At 31.1% G+C, this 21,021-nt stretch overlaps 1 protein-coding gene and 1 pseudogene across 1 annotated transcript; both read right to left on the reverse strand.

Moving 5' to 3' along the window:
• Positions 1 to 5,842: 5,842 nt before the first annotated feature.
• On the reverse strand, positions 5,843 to 8,470 carry LOC111918311 (pentatricopeptide repeat-containing protein At3g04130, mitochondrial). The gene is made up of 2 exons (XM_023913990.3): positions 8,182 to 8,470; positions 5,843 to 7,523 (listed from the first exon to the last, which is right to left on the reverse strand). The coding sequence occupies exon 2, from the start codon at positions 7,473 to 7,475 to the stop codon at positions 6,018 to 6,020; it is 1,458 nt and encodes a 485-aa protein (XP_023769758.1). The 5' UTR covers positions 7,476 to 7,523; positions 8,182 to 8,470; the 3' UTR covers positions 5,843 to 6,017.
• An 8,239-nt stretch (positions 8,471 to 16,709) lies between these two features.
• LOC111918302 (pentatricopeptide repeat-containing protein At3g04130, mitochondrial-like) lies at positions 16,710 to 18,172 on the reverse strand (annotated as a pseudogene).
• Between the last annotated feature and the right edge of the window lie 2,849 nt (positions 18,173 to 21,021).

Consider the following 21,021-nt stretch of genomic DNA (forward strand, 5'->3'; position numbering starts at 1 on the left):
GTATATGTACTTGTGTGTAGGATGTTGTTATGTTGAAGTGTTCTGTTAGTCTGGTAGATCTACTTTATGAATACTTGTGTTTACTTGTTATCGTTTTGGGGCATATGACGACAAAGTGCAGTTAGGTTGAGGCGGTACGGCTTTATGTTGTAGGCCAACAAACCCGGTGATAATCCAGTCTTTGGGTTGTGGGTCCGGGGGCAATCTAGTATTATGTTGTGGACCCGAGAGCAAACCAGTTTTATATTGAGGGCCTGGTGTGCATGCATTGTATATGTATTGTTGAGTGGGGTATTTTGCGGAAACTCACTAAGCTTTGGATTACAATTATGGATTTTAATGTTTTCAGACGCTTCAGATGATCGGGTCAAGGCGAAGGCGTGATCATACACATCCTTCTACTAACTTATTTCTTGAGATTTTGTTTTGATACTCAAATTTCTATGGATTTGTTTTGAAAACAATGTTTGTTCATCTTATGGTTTTATGAAAAATGTCTTTTAAAAATGAAATTTTTTTCATGGTTTTTGGGATGTTACAAGTGATAATTGTGTCATGTTTGGGTTGGCAGATTAACGGGTTATAAAAGCTCAATTTGAACACAACTTATATCGATATATGTGTCGTCTTATTCAACTCTAACCCAGATTAGCCATAAAAAGGTCAACCTTCATAACCCGTATAATTATAAGAGTTTGTGGGTTCATGGATCACAGAAAAAAATGTGAATATCATAGTTGAACTCGCAAAATTAATTTTAAATACGAACACGACCCATAAAATATATGGGTTAACGAGACAGAAAAACTCAACCCAAACATGTTTATCTTCCTATAAGGTTCATGTTGTGTCAGGAATTTCCACCCTTGGATGGGGAGGTAGGGTATTCAAATTTCAAAAACAAACCCTACTAAATGAAAGTTACAAACGTATAAGGGATATGTAAACCCTACTAAGTGAATTTTAGATAGGTTGATTGTTAGCCAAAACAATCTAAATGAGAATTGAAGATCTCGTATATACGAGCCCATCGATATAAAGACAGTTGACAACAGATGGCGTATGAATTTTAAATGGAGAATAGCAATCTAAGCCTTCTAAAATAATAAATAAAAATAAATTGAGAATTAGCTACAGAGTCTAAATAAAAATTGTAAATCTCATCGATAGCTACCTGTGAATATAAAGAACTTAAAAAACGGAGTTCGTATGAAGAAGTAACAAATTTTTGAAGTTTCATGAGTGCGCCACATACAAAAAAGGTACGATGTGCACCTTCTAGAAACTACCACAATGCTCCAGCTAATGCACGACATGTGTCACACCAGGGGAGGCCAACCAGGACAGGGCGTAGTGCACACCTGTTTTGGGCACGATGAGGAAGTCGATTTTGGGGCCTATAAGTAGATTTCAAGTTTCATTTAAATTTTACACCTTCCCTACATTTCTATCTTAATTTTGGCTGAAAATTTCCTTAGTTTTTAAGATTCTAATGAACTCTAGGCTCCTGAGTGCCCCGTGTTAGTAGTTGTCAGGTCGGAGTTCTGACAGTATAATTTCTGGACTTTTGTCAGAAAAATCTATGTAAGTTAAGCTACAATTATATTGCTTTCAGTGTAACTTGTATTTATATTCATAGTTGTTATTATGAATTTATAAATAAGATTTATCAGTGATTCCAAGTTATTATATTAAATGATCTACTTATAGGAGTGATGCCTAAGCTAGATTTAGTGGGGTGTTTAAAGTGGGACTTCCAAACAGTATACTCCATATACCAAATGGACCCTACCTCTGATATGATCCTACCTGGTTATTCCTTACTTAATAGATCGTGATGTAGAAATTGGGATTAATGATGAATCTAAACTATCATTAGTCACTAGGAATATAAGACTAAGACTTAGTGACATTTGTACCTAGGTCACATGGAGGGAAAAGTTAAGGTGTTAGGCAGAGCATTGTCGAATCCTCCACTCACCCACCTAAGTCAAGTGAGTGCATAGTCCATTTCATGAACATGATTTTAATACTAGTATTAGATAAAGTATTAAAATATATGTCAAAGAGTTTATATGTGAGCTTTATGTTTATTGTCAAGAATATGTGTTAGAACCGTATTTGATAATATACAATATATGGTTCTATATGTATTAAGATATATATCTATTATTTCATGATAATAATAATAGGAGTGTTATTAGAAAGGAAGGTAAAAGTATAATAATACCAAAAATACTATGTGTCAAATAAACACACTAAGATAGAATAGTTTGCGTAAAGTGGAGTTTGTATTAAGAGTTGAGCATCGTAGTCTTACTAAGAGATAAGATAAGACTTGTAAAGGAGGCTTAGGTTTAATTAAGTTGGATATTTGGTAGCATCTTCTAAAGAGTGCCTGTGAGGTGTGAACGGAGGGTATAATTTTGAAATTGATGATCTGAGTGTATGGACTAGGTACAGTTAGTCATTCGTTCCTGATTCGAGGGTATGGACTAGGTACAATCATTTATTCCTGGTATGGGAGTACGGACTAGGTACAGACATTCATTCCTGATCCAAGAGTATGGACTAGATACAGTCATTCATCACTGATCCGGGAGTATGGATCACATATAGATATTTACCTCCAATCCAAGAGCAAAGATTAGGTGTAGTCACTTATTACAGATTTCGAGAGCACGGATTAGGTACAATAAATCAAGTGTTCCATTATTTACCCTGTTGTCTTTATTGATCCTTGGCTACTACTAAGGAATCCCCGAAGCAGCATAGTCAAATTATTGTTCACATTAATTTTTCTGGTTAAATGTCATAAAGTCGTTGTATAGAATCAATATGTAAGGATCGAGGGTGGGGTAGATTGTTTATATGAGATATATCTGAGTTAATAATAAAAGCAGATCTTGCAAGTTTTTATATATTTATCATTAAAACATTATGAGATTGAAAACTCTATGTACTCACCAGGTTTTCCAACCTAACTCATTCAGTTTCTTTGTATCACATGTATCGGTACACATGTACACGGATAGTCATCTGATGAGATATTGAAAGAGATAAAGGCCATTAGTAGAATAAGATATTGTAAGTCCTATATTGAATACGTTTATTCATATGTTTCTTGTCAGTTATGAAATCCTAAGTTTTTAATAATCAATGAAAACACTTATTCAGAATACTTTTTATAGGACAAATTCTGCATTTATAAACAAACTATGTTTTAAAATAAGTACAAATAAAAAGGTTTTCCTAACCATGAAATTAGTGGTGTCACATGATAGGTTCTAGCCTCTACGATTTTGGAAATCACGAGTTTAGAATATTCGTATATGTCAAAAGTTACAACACTTTTCAGTTACTATATTTTAAGGAAAAATATTAGTATTTTGCTGATAATGTATAAGGGTGTTATGGGCATTGTGGGCAAGGGTGTGAGAAAGAACCGAAACCGAATAACTAAATCAAACATAATGATGTTTGGTTTATTTGATTAATCGAATAAGGATAATCTTTTGGTTTTGGTTAAATTTTTATTATTTTAGATAAATCTAATAACCAATTAAATCTATATTGTTTTATATTTTATTTTTATAAATTAACACACACACACATATATATATATATATATATAAAAGAAGTGGATGGCTTTAGGAATAGTAATCTTTGGGCGTTTAGGAGTTTTGCTACAACATTTTTGAAAGTTGGCAACTTTGGGCGTTTAGGACTTACTAGTTACTTTTAATTTTAAAATTCTATCAACAATTTCTTAGATCATTTTACATTCTGCACCAATTGTTACCCATTCCCATATAAATTTTGGATTTAATTTAACCATTTTCTTAATTTAAAGTCTAAAGCAACAACATGTTTTTTTAACGATTGGAAATGCATATTTGAGTATTTAACTTGTAATGGAATTGTTATTGCTATTTGGTTTAATTTAACATTTTGCTTTAACTTGTATACCGGAGTTGTTTTTATTTGGTTTAATCGAAAACCATAACGAATAACTTAAAACCGATTAAAACAAATCTTATTTAATTTACTTATAGTTATTAAGAGATTTTAAAAAACCGATTAAATCGAACTAATTTAATTGATCTAAGCTTCTAAACAACCGAATAACAATCCTAATTGCGGGACAAAAGAATAGCACTTGAATTCCATGCGCTCCAAGTGAGGAGGGTCTAGGTAAATCCATGTATGACCAAGAAGACTATTTGGGGTGTTGAGGGGGGGGGGGGGGGGGGGGGGCAGGAGGGGGAGTGGGCAGTTGTACAAGACTCAGTTATTGTTATTATTATTATTATTATTATTATTATTATTATTATTATTATTATTATTATTATTATTATTATTATTATATATATATATATATATATATATATATATATATATATATATATATATATAGTTTCTGTGAGGACTCATTTTAAAATGGGGACACCTTAAAAAATTGAAATAAAATCTTAAAAAAATACAAATCATAAAATCGAGCATAGATCCATGTCTTGGAGAAAAAAAATTGGAATTTTTTTTTTTTTTTTTGCATCATTAAAATTGATCCATGATTCAATTTTAATAATTCAATTTTTTTTCCAATTCTTTTGTTTTCTCGGACGTAGATCTATGCTCGATTTTATGATTTGTAATTTTTTTTAGATTTTTTTCAATTTTTTTAAGATGTCCTTATGAGTTCTCACTTTAAAATTAGTCATTACCCGATCTTTTATATATATATATATATATATATATATATATATATATATATATATATATATATATATATATATATATATATATATATATGACATTTAAGGATATTTAAATCATCAAGACCGGTCATAAAGAAGAACCAATTCAAAAGATTTATCGGGCCGGTGTGTGGTCACCGGTCATAAAGAAGAACCAATTCATACAGTCCATGTGAATCCTAGGTGTCTAACTTTGACCTCACTTTGACCATGAGATTAAGGGTTTTGTCGCCATTTTCAGGCCAAACCTCTCTAGTACATGTATGTTAAGACTAAGGTAAAAATCTTCAATGCTGAGAGCAATCAAAGTGATTTCAAATAGGAAAAACAAAGCTTTAAGTTGTTTTAACTTGGATTAAAGGTAAACAGGTTTTTATTTTTCATTTACTAGCATAATTTCAAAGATTTCAAGTGTTCTCATTAACTTTAGTTTTTAAAATACATCTTTCATGTTGGATTGAAGTTTAAATAATCATAAATTAGGTTGAGTAAATATGATTGAAGTTAACTACTTTTATTAACATGTATTGAGCAAATATGAGATTGTGTCTTCATGAAATGGAATCAAAATAAAAGAAGCTTGTGTAATTGGATTTGGTGATGCTAATCACGATGAAATAACAAGTTGCTTGTTGCAAATTACTCACATTTCTCATGAGTATTGAAATAGGACAAATTTTATGATTACAATCTTATTGAAGCACATCATGTTGATTAAAGAGACCAAAATTGGTTAGTTGAATGTGAATTTAACCATACCTCTAGACAAGGGTATCTCTTACATATTGGGAAAAAGCCATGTAATATCATAAATAATATATTAGGATGAAATAAATGATAGAATACTTGCGTAGACATAATATGGAAGCTTATCTACATGTGTTGAATACATTGACGATGATTAAACCATTATAATGGCACAACTCACTAGTTTGAAGGAAATAATTGGACAATGATAAGATTAGAAGTTAGACAACCTAAAATATCTTTTTGAAATATCATTTATCTCTTTATGAAAATATCTTTTTGAAATATCATTTATCTCTTTATGAAATGTAAAATGTTTTAAATTGTATTAGCAAAAATTATTAAAGCTTATTGCTTGATACATAATTGCAAATAATGTCATATACTTATGAGATTTCCATATGATAAAACATTAAAGATGGATTGGTAACAAAATTATTGTCAAATGAAAATGGTGAATAAATTCCTTAACAAAAACAACAAAAGTGCAACATGTGGATCAAGATTTGGTGCTCAAGATGATTTCATACGCTTCATATATCCTTCGATAAAATCAGCAGCATCATAATTCTTCATCTGTTTAATTTCCTCCAAAAGTAAAGCACACGTATAATATCTCGGTTTAATATCTTTACCTATCATCTCCTTAAATAATCCATACGCCCACTCACATTCATTAACTCTACATAATCCATGAATCAGAAGACTATACGTACACAAATCAAGACTAAGATTATACTTATTAACCATTTCATCCAACAAATCACTCAACCATAAATCCACCTTTCTTGTTCTTAACCACATCTTCAATAAAGGATTAAACGACTGAATATCCGGTTTACAATCACCCAAATTTCCCATATTCTTGACCACATTCATCGCTTCCTCATCTTTCCCATGATGACAAAACATTGCAATCATCGTATTAAAAGTTGATGTATTTCTAGAAACCTTAAATCTCGCCATTTCAACTTCAAACACATAAATCGCCTCTTGAATTTTCCCGGATTTTGCTAAAGTATGAATCAAGGAATTGTAAAAAAGCGTATCGGGTTCACATCCAAAAGATTTCATTTTTTCAGGTATTCCCAATGCTTCCTCAAATTCCCCAAATTTTGTCAAGTAACACATGATTATAGTGAATGTTACAACATTAGGAGGGCAATTATGTACTTTCATCTCGTCGAGTAACTCATAGACTTTAACGAATTCAGAATCTTGACAATATGACTTGATGATTGTTGAGTATGTGATAACAGAGGGACTAAATCCGTACCCTTTCATTTCTTGAATTGTCCAATGTGCTTCATCAACCCTTTTAACTTTACACCAACCATGTATGAATATGTTAAAAGTATGAGGAGTAGGTGGGATGCATGATTTTAGCTCCAAGAAAATCTTGCGAGCTTGTTCTACTTTATTCTCTTTGCACAAAGTGTCAAGTAAAAGATTCATGGATTCAGTGTTCTTTTCTAACCCAAATGTGTGTAAGTCATCAAAAATCTTTACAGCTTCTTGCCATTTTCCTACCCCACAAAGCCTTCTCATAACCTTGGTGATACTACCAAGTGTAACATGATGATGATGATGATGATGATGATGTATTTGGTTGACTAGTGACATCATCTTTTCTATCTGTTTTGTTTTTCCTAATATGTCGAGGAGTATCTCGTATGATTTTGGTAATGGTGTGTGATCTTTAATGGATTCTGCCCATTTGAATACTCCCAATGCTGACTTCCAATCGTCTTTGAATCGGTGTAGAAGGTGAGAAAGAAGGGTGTCAGAGATGGGTATGGTGCTACATGCTTGATCATGCATGAGAGACTGGAAAATCTCATCATAAGTTGCTCCAGATTGAACTTTGGAAATGATAATATTGATGTTTTTGGGTGCATTGGTGGTGAATTGGAGGGAAAATGAGGCATGAGATTGAAGAATAGAGATTTGTTTCACTGTTGCTCTTGGCATAGAAGAACATGAAGTGGGTTGTATAAGATGATTGCTAAACTAGTAATCCTGCAAGTTCAATTAAGAACATGATGAATGAACGTATCAGTAATAAAATAAGAAATGATAGTAATTTGGTGTTCTTCTTAAATAAGCAAAGATTCATTAAGGTTAAGCACCCAATTGGGTATTATATATACCACACCAGTCATGGTTTAGGCTACTAAGCATTTCATCGAACACCTTGTATGCAATATTATACTAGGAAGCATTTCATCAAACACTTTGTATGCAATATACATGAAGGTGTAACGTGTTTGCTTCAAAACCCAAGGTGTACTTGATGGAATCATGCAATATAACAACGTTTCTACTAATGACGAAAGGTATGAATAAAAGATTGATGTATCAGTTTTGGTTTTGTATAAGTTAACCAATCTCACAGACTCCCTTAATCTGTCAACATTGAAATTATGGTCAGGTTGAATAAGCAAAGAAAAAATGCAGAAAGTTGTAGGAACAATTTGATGTTTGGAACATTTGATTTTAACATCAGATTCAGCTAATCACATTGATGACAGATATGAGAAATCACAGGAACATCACAGAAATCGAAAATTCACAGCAACATCACAGATATGAGAAATCACAGAACATCACAGCAAATTCATAGAAATCGGAAACTCTCAAATGTTTTAGAAATTCAGAAATCGAAACAACCACTTACCTCGGTGTTGTCGGTCGATTTTAGAGAGGGGATGTGAACAGTAAAGTCACGGTCCAATATCCATGAAACACAGTCGACTGTCGAGTCGTTTCCAGCAAAACAAAGCTCGTGACGTGAAGACCGGCGGTGAGGCAGAAGGGCGTCGAAAGGCAGTGAGGCGGAAGGGCGTCGACAGGCGGCCGATGACTCTGTCGTCGTCTCGTCGACGAAGCTGATGACGGGATTTGGCTATTGGCGTCTTGGGTGGGAGTGATATTTGAGAAGTCGCCGTTTCAAAATGAAGGAAACGAAAAAAAAAAAAAAAAGTCAATCTAATCAATTTTTTTTTGACATTTGATTTAATATTTTTGTTTAATTTATTTTTTGTTTTTTTAGATTTGATTTGACTTTATATATATATTAGACGACTGTTCGTGCGCTGTATAAAAACATCTATATAATTGAAATATTTACAAATACATGCAATAATATTGTTAAATTTGATATAATAATTCTTATATTAAATTGATATAATGTATTATTATTTTGATTTATATGATAATATAAATATCTATTTTAATTGCATAATCTCAACCGTTTGAATGACTTCTACTCGCGAGTTACTCATGAATAAAATTATATATAATATATGGTTTAATGTTATTTATAGTTGTTATTGTTAATTAATTTTTTAAAATTTATTTGCTTAATGTTTTAATTTCTATAATTATAATTATTTAAAACATTAAACATTGTTTTTTTTATTTTAAAGGTAACAATATAATCATTTCTATAGAGTTATTTTTAACTATTATTATTGTAATTTATTTTAAGCTACTTATTTGAAAGTCATTAACGATTATAAAAATATCTTTAAGAAATATTTTAGTTAAATTGAGATTATAATTAAGGTTTTGCATTTAGCACCACAATTTTTCACTTTTAACTATTCACAAAATATGCATTAGGTTTTTTGAGTGGAACTGAAATTTATATTTAAGTTGACACTATAATGTTATATTTAAATTAACAATTTAAGTATCTTGTCCTGTGACAACCCGTAATTTCTATCTTGTAAAAGTCAAACTTGGTTAACTAAAGTCAAACATATCAATCAAAGGTCAAATTTATTTCTTTTATTATCTTAATATAGTTAGGGTAATGAATTCATAAGTGTATAAACCTAGCATTCTTAGGTGTTATGAGTATTGGAGGAAAGTCATTTGGAACCGAGAACCGCAAACCTTGCTTAGAACGCAAACGAGCCTTCGGGCCGTGAACAGACTTCGGACCATGAACCCTCGGTTTGTGGTCGTGATCTCCCCCTATATAAGTGAGTGTTGACTGATTTTACCTCACTTCTTCCTTTCTAACCGCAAACTCAAGGCTTTTCTCCCAAAGATCTTCAACCGAAAACACCTTCCTCTCAACTATCATCCATTCCCTTTGAATCTTCTTAAGATATTGCTAAAGATCTTCAAGTATTCTTCATTCTTCAAGATCCTTGGGCCGTAAACTCAAGAACATCAAGTTGTTCTTGGGTCATGAACCCTTGCATCATCATCATTTGTCAAGAACATCAAGTCGTGAACCTAAGATCATCAAGATCTTTGGGCCGTGAACACTTGCATCATCATCATTTCACCAAGAACACACACTATAGTGTAGGCCATGAACTCCTTCCAGCCTTCCCTTTTCAACTCTAGCACCCTCTTTTGTATGTTAAGCTTGCAACTTAATCTGTTTTCTTGTTATATTTATGATTACGATCACTAATGGTATACATATATGCTATGTGAAATACATTTTAGGACTTGTTTTGTCTCGGGATCTAACTTGGGGAACTTATCATCCTATATCGAACATTCAATCAAATCACTCCCACAAGGTGAGTTCATACCTCTACGATCACAGTTTTAAATGCTTTTTAGGGGGGGAATACAAGTAGAACACAATATAATTGTGTTAACCACTTTCGTGTGAAAACATCAAACAAAATGATTTCTTATACTCAAACACTTGTTAAAACCATCTTAAAACTCTTTTAAACTATTTTTAGACTTCTGTTTTTATCAAAATCATATTCGCGTATATATTTATGTATACGTATGCTTTAACGGACTTAGGACTATTGCTAAATACCGTAACTCCTGTTCCTTGTTTGGTTGTGGGCTTAGGGTAGGATCACTTGTCCGATTGTCTGCTAAATCATAGTTATACTTATTAAATGCATACATGAATATTAAACCCCATTTTTTAAGGAACATACTTAACTCAGTTGCTTATATTGAACAATTGAGTCTTTTCTACAAATCAGTAACATTTCAAACAAACATACTAGTTAACTATAATAAGTATAGTTTAGAGGATCACTACATACTATTTCTAGAACAGAGAAACATACATGAGTCAATACATACATACTATTACTACTCATTTGTAAGAACAGAAAGGAACATACATACTATAACAAGAACAATAAGGAACATACATACTATAACAATAACAATAAGGAACATATATACTATAACAAGAACAAGATAACTAAAATGTGAGATACTATTTCATGGCATAGCAATATTCTTGTTGTGTCACGTTTTATAACTAGAGTCTCCTGGAGGGATAGCATGAGTTTGTGTATAGATGTATACGGGATTGACCATCCTACACCTTGCTGCTAGCTACAGTGGGACATGCAGGTCTACGGGTAACAAATGTCATATCATTTTCGACGCCTGAAGAACGTCGTGTTTTATACTAGTCTATCAAGTATGGTTATAACCTAATCACAATTTACCTTAATTAACAGTTTGGTTTTAAGGTAGTTAGTGCTTCAGTAGAGTATTTTTACAACACTATTGTACATCTTCATTTTCCATTACATTCATACAGTGATATTCTCACATAAGAAATGCATACTATTTTTCGAGTAAAGATAGTTTTACAAATATGGAAAACACATATTTATACTATTTCAAGTACAAACACACGGTTTACACCATTTTCAAAGAGAACAGAACATACAAACAGTAGAGTCTTGGTAGGAGGCTAATTTTCATTTTAGTAGAAAATATAGGATTTTCTAGGAAATATACAAACACTTTCCCCAAACAATACAAACATTTTCATGAAACAAATGCAAACCTTTGACACTAAAATACTTATGAACTCACCAACTTAAATGTTGATACTCTCTTTCAAAATAACTTGTATTCTCAGGTCACCAGTAGACAAGTACACTGGACCAGGTTTTGAGAAGACAAACATGTTCAAGACTCGTATTTTATTTTGATATATTTTTGGTGTCTTACAACTATACTCAAAACACACATGTATTAACTATATTATTAATGCAATGGATGTTGTTGTTTGTTTTACTATTATGCTTTGTTATGATACTATACATGACGTCCTCCACCCCAAACGTTTCTGTCGTTCTCGGTTTGGGGGTGTGACAGATTGGTATCAGAGCTTTGTTTATAATGAACTGAGTATATCAACACATAAAAGATATACAACTATAAACACATCAGGATTAAAACACTCTGACCAAGAGTTTATACTTTTAAAATAATAAAATAGTTTACTAAAGTATACATACATGCATTCATACTAGGACAGTGTCATACTAGATTAGAACAAAAGTATTGTGGTTGTTGAATAACACAAGTAGGCTTGGGGACATATAGTCAGGACTGTGATGGATATAGCCTGATCAACTATATCTACCCGAGAAGTGATTAGCATATGCCTAGGAATAGCTGTTGTGTTGCAATAAGTCTAAAAACTTACCAGCTCTACTATAATGTAACTCTAGAACATAACATAAACTTAAAATACTATAGGAGTATTTTGTGGTACTATAATTACTTATGTGAAAACTAAAAACAACCCTTACTAGTAGGTTTATAGTTGCTGAGTGGATACGCTTAGGTTATATGTGACCAAGATGTTATAGACTTATAATTTGTGATCTTCACTTTACTTCCTGTTCCTTGTTTGGTTGTTGACTTAGAGTTGGATCACTTATTCGAAAGTCTATTCTATCTTAAGTTATGTATAACCGGTATGCACTACATAAGTATAGAAGTAACTGGTAAGGATCATCTTATAATTATCTTTAGTAGTACATCTAATGTATGTTTCTTACACCCCTATTCTCTCTTAGATAACATGACTGGATTTCATCTGTCGGGAGACCCGTACTTTCCCGATCAAAGGAATGGTGGATGGCTTGGAGCTGATCCAGAAGAAGATAACTCGGTAGTCCTAGAGGAAGAAGACTTCGAGGAGAGTTTTAAGGAGGAGAATGAAGATGAAATGCAAGAAGACTCTGACTCGGAACCCGAGGTGTATAATCCACCTCAAGTTGCCCAGAATCCTAACCCTAGACCGACATTTCAAGGCCCGACGCCTCTGTGGGCAGTGAAATTGGGAAGGCGGAGCAACGAGCAAAGACAACCACCTCCTTACAATGGAGACCGAAGCTTCTACAACTTGAATGATGGAGGCTCAACAGACAGAGTCCTTCCTATCTTGGTTCGTCGTGTTGCTCGCAATGCTGAACAAGGAAGAGAGACCTTCGACCAAGTCACGGAAATCCGTGCTAACTCAGGAATCAACACAGTTCGCCTCCACCATCTGACCAATGACCAGGAGTTAGCAAGCACTCGCACTGACACCCTACAGATAGAACTGAATGTCTGTCAATCCGAAGCTAGGGATCTTCGACAGAACCAGGTGGCATTGCAAAGGCGTGTGTGGGAAACAGAATAACAGCTAGCTGAATCCAGGACAGAATCAAGTACTAACTAGAACAACACTCCTCGCGAGTAGAGCCTAATATACTCTCTCTTTTGGATATAGATTAGGTCTATGTATAGGCTCTAGTATTATTTTCCTGCTTATGTTTAAGACCTTGAACTTTCAGTCTGTTAGGTCTTTGTGCTGTCAAAATTTTCTCTTTTCTGGTATGATATAAGACATACTCCAAGGTCAATTTTCCTAAACTCTATGCATCTATAATACCAATGATATTGACAGACATCTAATTGTCTTAGAAAAATCTTTATCCAAATTCTTTCATCTTTCTAGTAGTAGAACTTTATTTCAATCAATTACATGGTGAACGATGGTGATTTAGTTCAAGGAACACTCTCATTATGCTCACTATTGAATTCTTACAATTATCTTCATCTTTTAAACTTACAGTTGGAAGATGCCTCCTCGCAAATCGAACAAGTGCAATCCGCCAATAACTCCAACTCAACCTCCACCTCCACCTCAATTCGATCCTGTAGTTTTTCAAGCTGCAGTGATTGCGGCTGTAACGGCAACATTAACTCAAATCAATGCTCGCGGTACTAGCAGGGGTGGAATGGGTGTTAACTCTACCATTTTTATAATTTCAACCAATTATTATATTATTATGAAATTAGTGACAAATATATATATATATATATATATATATATATATATATATATATATATATATATATATATATATATATAATAATAATTTATTATCATTTCTTAATAACTAATTAATAATTTAATTAACATTAGTTCTAAATTTTCACCGTGGTGTCCACGGGTTATAACCTAATATATATATATATATATATATATATATATATATATATATATATATATATAGAGAGAGAGAGAGAGAGAGAGGAATAGTAATCTAAGGGCGTTTAGGAGTTTTGCTACAACATTAAAGTTGGCAACTTTAGGTCCCTGATAAATAGTATATTTTCATAGTTTTGTAGTTTTGTCACAAAAGCTTTAGAATTTAATAGATTTATTCCCTATAATTTTGTAATGTATAGAAAAGGTCCCTATAAGGTTTTTTTTTTTACAAAAACAGTCTATATGTTTAAGATTTTTGTAAGTTGGCAGGTTTGGCTCCTGTTTAGAAAATAAATTACAAAAATTGTCCCCATAATCCATAGAAAAGCTCCTTGTGCAACTTTTTTTTTACAGAAACGATCAATGTGTTTAAAAAATAACAAAAATAATCCCTACTTAATAGAAAATTTGCAGATTATGTCCTACACCCCCCCTACAGTAATATATTGTATTGTTTCGTCCCTACACTTTTTCATGCTTTTGTCACATGTTTTGTATATTTATAGGCTTGTTCCCTACACTTTCATCGCTAGGCAAGTTATTACCCCCGTGAAGCGGGGGTAATAACTTACTAGTTACTTTTAATTTTAAAATTCTATCACCAATTTTTTAGATCATTTTACATTCCGCACCAATAAACTACACATTCCCATATAAATTTTGGATTTAATTTAACCATTTTCTTAATTTAAAGTCTAAAGCAACAACATGTTTTTTTAGCGATTGGAAATGCATATTTGAGTATTTAACTTGTAATGGAATTGTTATTGCTATTTGGTTTAATTTAACATTTTGCTAGTATAGTGGAGTTGTTTTTATTTGGTTTAATTGAAAACCATAATGAATAACTTAAAACCGATTAAAACAAATCTTATTTAATTTAGTTATAGTTATTAAGAGATTTTAAAAAACCGATTAAATCGAACTAATTTAACTAATCTAACCATCTAAACGACCGAATAACAATCTAAATTGCGGGACAAAAGAATAGCATTTGAATTCCATGCGCTCCAAGTGAGGAGGGTCTAGGTAAATCCATGTATGACCGAGAAGACTATGTAGGGTGCTGAGGGAGGGGGGGGAGTGGACAGTTGCACAAGACTCAATTATTGTTATTGTTATTATTATTATTATTATTATTATTATTATTATTATTATTATTATTATTATTATTATATATATATATATATATATATATATATATATATATATATATATATATATATATATATATATATATATGGTCTGGTTTCTGTGATGACTCATTTTAAAGTGAGAGCTCCTGAGTACATCTTAAAAAAATTTTAAAAAATCTTAAAAAAATACAAATCATAAAATCGAGCATAGATCTATGTCTTGGAGAAAAAAAAATTGGATTTTTTTTTTGCATCATTAAAATTGATCCATGATTCAATTTTCATTTTTTATTTTGCATCATTATGATCCATGATTCAATTTTAATGATCCAATTGTTTTTCCAATTCTTTTGTTCTCTCGGACGTAGATCTATGCTCGATTTTATGATTTATAATTTTTTTAAAGTATCCTCACTTTAAAATGAGTCCTTACCCGATTTTATATATATATATATATATATATATATATATATATATATATATATATATATATATATATACACACACACACATAACATTTAAGGATATTTAAATCATCAAGATCGGTCATAAAGAAGAACAAATTCAAAAGAATTATCGGGCTGGTGTGTGATAACCGATTAGAACAAAACATAAAGATACATCCATATAGTCCACGTGAATGGTTTCTAACTTTGACCTCACTTTGTCCATGAGATTAAGGGTTTTGTCGCCATTTTCTGGCCAAACCTCTCTAGTACATGTATGTTAAGACTAAGGTTCAATGTTCGGAGCTATCAAGTGATTTCAAATAGGAAAAACAAAGCTTTAAGTTGTTTTAACTTGGATTAAAGGTAAACAGGTTTTTATTTTTCATTTACTAGCATAATTTGAAAGATTTCAAGTGTTCTCATTAACCTTAGTTTTTAAAATACATCTTTCATGTTGGATTTAAGTTTAAATAATCATAAATTAGGTTGAGTAAGCCTGTTAATTACTTTTATTAACATGTATTGAGCAATTATGAGATTGTGTCTTCATGAAATGGAATCAAAATAAAAGAAGCTTGTGTAATTGGATATGGTGATGCTACCTACGATGAAATAACAAGTTGCTTGTTGCAAATTACTCACATTTCTCATGAGTATTGAAATAGGACAAATTTTATGATTACAATCTTATTGAAGCACATCATGTTGATTAAAGAGACCAAAATTGGTTAGTTGAATGTGAATTTAACCATACCTCTAGACAAGGGTATCTTTTAAGCTTGAAATTAAAAAATGACAAGTATTGTATATTGGGAAAAAGCCATGTAATATCATAAATAATATATTAGGATGAAATAAATGATAGAATACTTGCGTTGACATAATATGGAAGCTTATCTACATGTGTTGAATCATTATAATGGGACAACTCACTAGGTTTGAAGGAAATAATTGGACAATGACAACATTAGAAGTTAGACAACCTAACTTCTTAGTACATGGTCATATTTTTTTACATGGGACACATGTCAAAATGTCTTTTTGAAATATCATTCATCTCTTTATGAAATGTAAAATGTTTTAAATTGTTATTAGCAAAAATTATGAAAGCTTTTGAATTTACTTTATTGCTTGATACATAATGTCATACACTTATGAGATTTCCATATGATGATAAAACATTAAAGATGGGTTGTTAACAAAATTATTGTCAAATGAAAATGGTGAATAAATTCCTTAAACAATTTGCAAATGCTTGTCTTCTGTATCAAGTTTAAACTCATCCCATTTCAAATCTTAACAAAAACAACAAAAGTGCAACATGTTGATCAAGATTTGGTGCTCAAGATGATTTCATACGCTTCATATATCCTTCAATAAAATCAACAGCATCATACTTCTTCATCTGTTTAATTTCCTCCAAAAGTAAAGCACACATATAATATCTCGGTTTAATCTCTTTACCTATCATCTCCTTAAATAATCCATACGCCCACTCACATTCATTAACTCTACATAATCCATGAATCAGAAGACTATACATACACAAATCAAGACTAAGATTATACTTATTAACCATTTCATCCAACAAATCACTCAACCATAAATCCACCTTTCTTGTTCGTAACCACATCTTCAATAAAGGATTAAACGACTGAATATCCGTTTTACAATTTCCAAAATTCTTGAGCACATTCATCGCTTCTTCATCTTTTCCATGATGACAAAACATTGCAATCATCGTATTAAAAGTCGATGTATTTCTAGAAACCCTAAATCTCGCCATTTCAACTTCAAACACATAAATCGCCTCTTGAATTTTCCCGGATTTTGCTAAAGTATGAATCAAGGAATTGTAAAAAAGCGTATCGGGTTCACATCCAAAAGATTTCATTTTTTCAGGTATTCCCAATGCTTCCTCAAACTCCCCAAATTTTGTCAAGTAACACATGACTATAGTGAATGTTACAACATTAGGAGGGCAATTATGTACTTTCATCTCATCGAGTAACTCATAGACTTCACCGAATTCAGAATCTTGACAATATGACTTGATGATTGTTGAGTATGTGATAACAGAGTGACTAAATTCGTACCCTTTCATTTCTTGAATTGTCCAATGTGCTTCATCAACCCTTTTAACTTTACACCAACCATGTATGAATATGTTAAAAGTATGAGGAGTAGGTGGGATGCATGATTTTAGCTCCAAGAAAATCTTGCGAGCTTATTCTACTTTATTCTCTTTGAACAAAGTATCAAGTAAAAGATTCATGGATTCAGTGTTCTTTTCTAACCCAAATGTGTGTAAGTAATCAAAAATCTTTACAGCTTCTTTCAATTTCCTACCCCACAAAGCCTTCTCATAACCTTGGTGATACTACCAAGTGTAACATGATGATGATGATGATGTATTTGGTTGACTAGTGACATCATCTTTTCTATCTGTTTTGTTTTTCCTAATATGTCGAGGAGTATCTCGTATGATTTTGGTAATGGTGTGTGATCTTTAATGGATTATGCCCATTTGAATACTCCCAATGCTGACTTCCAATCGTCTTTGAATCGGTGTAGAAGGTGAGAAAGAAGGGTGTCAGAGATGGGTATGATGCTACATGCTTGATCATGCATGAGAGACTGGAAAATTTCATCACAAGTTGCTCCAGATTGAACTTTGGAAATGATAATATTGATGTTTTTGGGTGCATTGGTGGTATATTGGAAGCATTTCATCAAACACCTTGTATGCAATATACTAGGGAGCATTTCATCAAACACTTTGTATGCAGTATACATGAAGGTGTAATGTGTTTTCTTGTAGTCGAGTTTGATTTTTGATTTTCAAGCTTGTAATTTGCTTCAAAACGCAAGGTGTCCTTGATGGAATCTTGCAATATAACAACGTTTCTATTAATGACGAAAGGTACGAATAAAAGATTGATGTATCATTTTTGGTTTTGTATAAGTTAACCAACCATGTTCGGATAGCAATATGTAGAGTTTAAGGGCGTCTTACTCTGATAGATTCAGTTGACCGGAAGACTGAGCAATAGAGAACAAAAATTCTGAATCAATCGCGAAGTTGTCTTTTGTGTGTGTGATGTCCCCGTTTTTTAATAGAGAACGGATGACAGATGGGTTCTTTGGGTTCTATGCCTACGGATTTTGTTGGTCGACTACTTCGCTGGATTAGACCGGAAGGAGTGGTGTGACAACGAAACCCCACTCCCTCCCTGCAGCGTCACTTCAATTTTTCTTACTATTTTAATTAAAACTTCTTTTTAGACATAACTTTTTATTACTTGAAAATTTAAAAAAAAAAAAAAAAAAAAAAAAAAAAAAAAAAAAACATAACATTAAAAATTCAAAAAACATTACATCGCATTATACAAAAAAAAACATACATGACATTAAAATAATCCTAAAACTTAAAAAACACAAATAAAATAACTAAAGCAAACTACATAAAGTCGTTATCCGATATTGGTGATTCTTTTTAAAAGATTAAGAGAGAAGAGGTTGTATTGAGGTTAAAAACAAATGAAGTGTATATGTATATATAGGAAAGAAAGGCAAAAAAAGGTCAACTATTAAACCAACCAATCACAGGCCACGGTACTCTACAGCCGCAGTGCGGCCAAAACCGCAGTATGGGGGCGGTGTGCGCGGTCCAGTTGGCGCAAACCGCGGTCCCAGGCCGCGGCACACCCTCCAGCCTTATTTGTCCCCGTTTATTTAAATAAGAGGAAATGAGTAAAGTAGCTAATTTTATTAATTAACTAGGTGAATGTCCGCGCATTACGCGAAAAACACCTATATAGTTGAAGTCTTTACAAATATATGTGTTTTTTTTAAATATAACAATAATATTGTTGTTAAATTTGATATCATAATTCGTATACTAATTTGATGTAATATATTGATTATTTTGAATTATATGATAATATATATACATCTATTATAACTACATTATCTCAATAGTTTGGATGACATCTACCCGCGAATTACACGTGAATAAAATTAAATATAATATATTGGTAAATGTTATTTATAGTTTTTTTATTATTGTTAATTAATTTTTTAAATTTATTTGTTTAATGTTTTAATTTCTATCATTATAATTATTTAAAACATCAAACATTGTTTTTTGATTTTAAATGTAACAATATAATCATTTATATAGAGTTATTTTTAACTATTGTTACTATAAGTTATTTTAAGCTACTTATTTGAAAATTTTTAACGGTTATTAAAATATCTCTAAGAAATATTTTTGTTAAATTGAGATTACAGTTTAGTTTTTGCATTTATCACTACAATTTATCACTTTTAACTATTTACAAAATATTCTTTAGTCTTTTTAAGTGGAAATGAAATTTATATTTAAGTTGATACTGTAATGTTATATTTAAATTAACAATTTAAGTATTTTTATCCAAACTGTTCAAAAGTTGTAGCTTTAAACTGATAATTGTTTACATATAACAAAATTTTAAATCTAATAAATTAAGTATAATATTTTAAAAGTTAAAGATATAAATTTATAAGTAGAAGTAAAGATATTATTTTAGAATTTAAATTTATTTTATTTATGATTACACTTTAAGTTTGATATTTATTTAATCTTATTAACCAACTTATAATCATTATTAGAAGGACACTAAAATTTATCACTTTTAACTATTTACAAAATATTTTTTGGGTTGCTTAAGGTAAACTAAATTTTATATTTAAGTTGACCCTGTAATGTTATATTTAAATTAATAATTTAAGTATTTTAGACAAATGGTTCCAAAATTGTATCTTTAAAATGATAATGGTTTACATCCAGCAATATATTAACACTAATAAATTAAGTATAATATGTTAAAAGTTAAAAAACATAACTTTATAAGTAGAAGTAAAGATATTATTTTAATATTGAAATTTAGTTGATATATGATTACACTTTAGGTTTGATATTTATTTAACCTTATTAACCAATTATATTTATTATTAGAAAGAAATTGAAAAGTCATGGGAGTTTCAAATGAATGTTGTGAAAAGAAAAATGCATGGAAGTTTCAAATGCATGAGGTTCAAGGAAAAATGCTAGCTTTATAAGATATATAGATATAGATAGATAGATATAGATATAGATATAGATATAGATATAGATATAGATAGATATAGATAGATTATCTTTTTTTATTCAAAAAATACCAATTATCTCAAATAGCTACTGAAATCGTATGTATTTCAAATCGTCTTTTCTTTTGCCTTGACCTACGGTTTTGATATATATATATATATATATATATATATATATATATATATATATATATATATATATTATTTTTTTCAAAATACCATACGAACTGGAATTTCATGTTAGAATAAATCGTTTCAACCTCTATTTTCCATTTGTTTTCTATAGATGGCAGGTTTTATGTACTGCTCATAGTAAAACTTTATAATTTTGGCAATTTGTTTATTACTAATATTTAAATTTCTTTACATGTTATTCCTAGAAAACATTTGGATTATTTTGGGTGCTATTTATCATTTTTGGCAAGTTGATGTGTTAATGTTATTCACTTAAAAAAATAATTATTTTGGATGTTAGTTTTGTTGATAAGTCATAAAACAAAAACAGAAAATAAGTT

This window comes from Lactuca sativa, chromosome 8, assembly GCF_002870075.4.
Source record: "Lactuca sativa cultivar Salinas chromosome 8, Lsat_Salinas_v11, whole genome shotgun sequence".
NCBI classification, from domain to species: Eukaryota; Viridiplantae; Streptophyta; class Magnoliopsida; order Asterales; family Asteraceae; genus Lactuca; species Lactuca sativa.

Bases quoted from the DNA above. Each gene is read 5' to 3' on its own strand.
- LOC111918311 (XM_023913990.3), bottom strand. From the start codon at position 7,475: ATGCCAAGAGCAACAGTGAAACAAATCTCTATTCTTCAATCTCATGCC.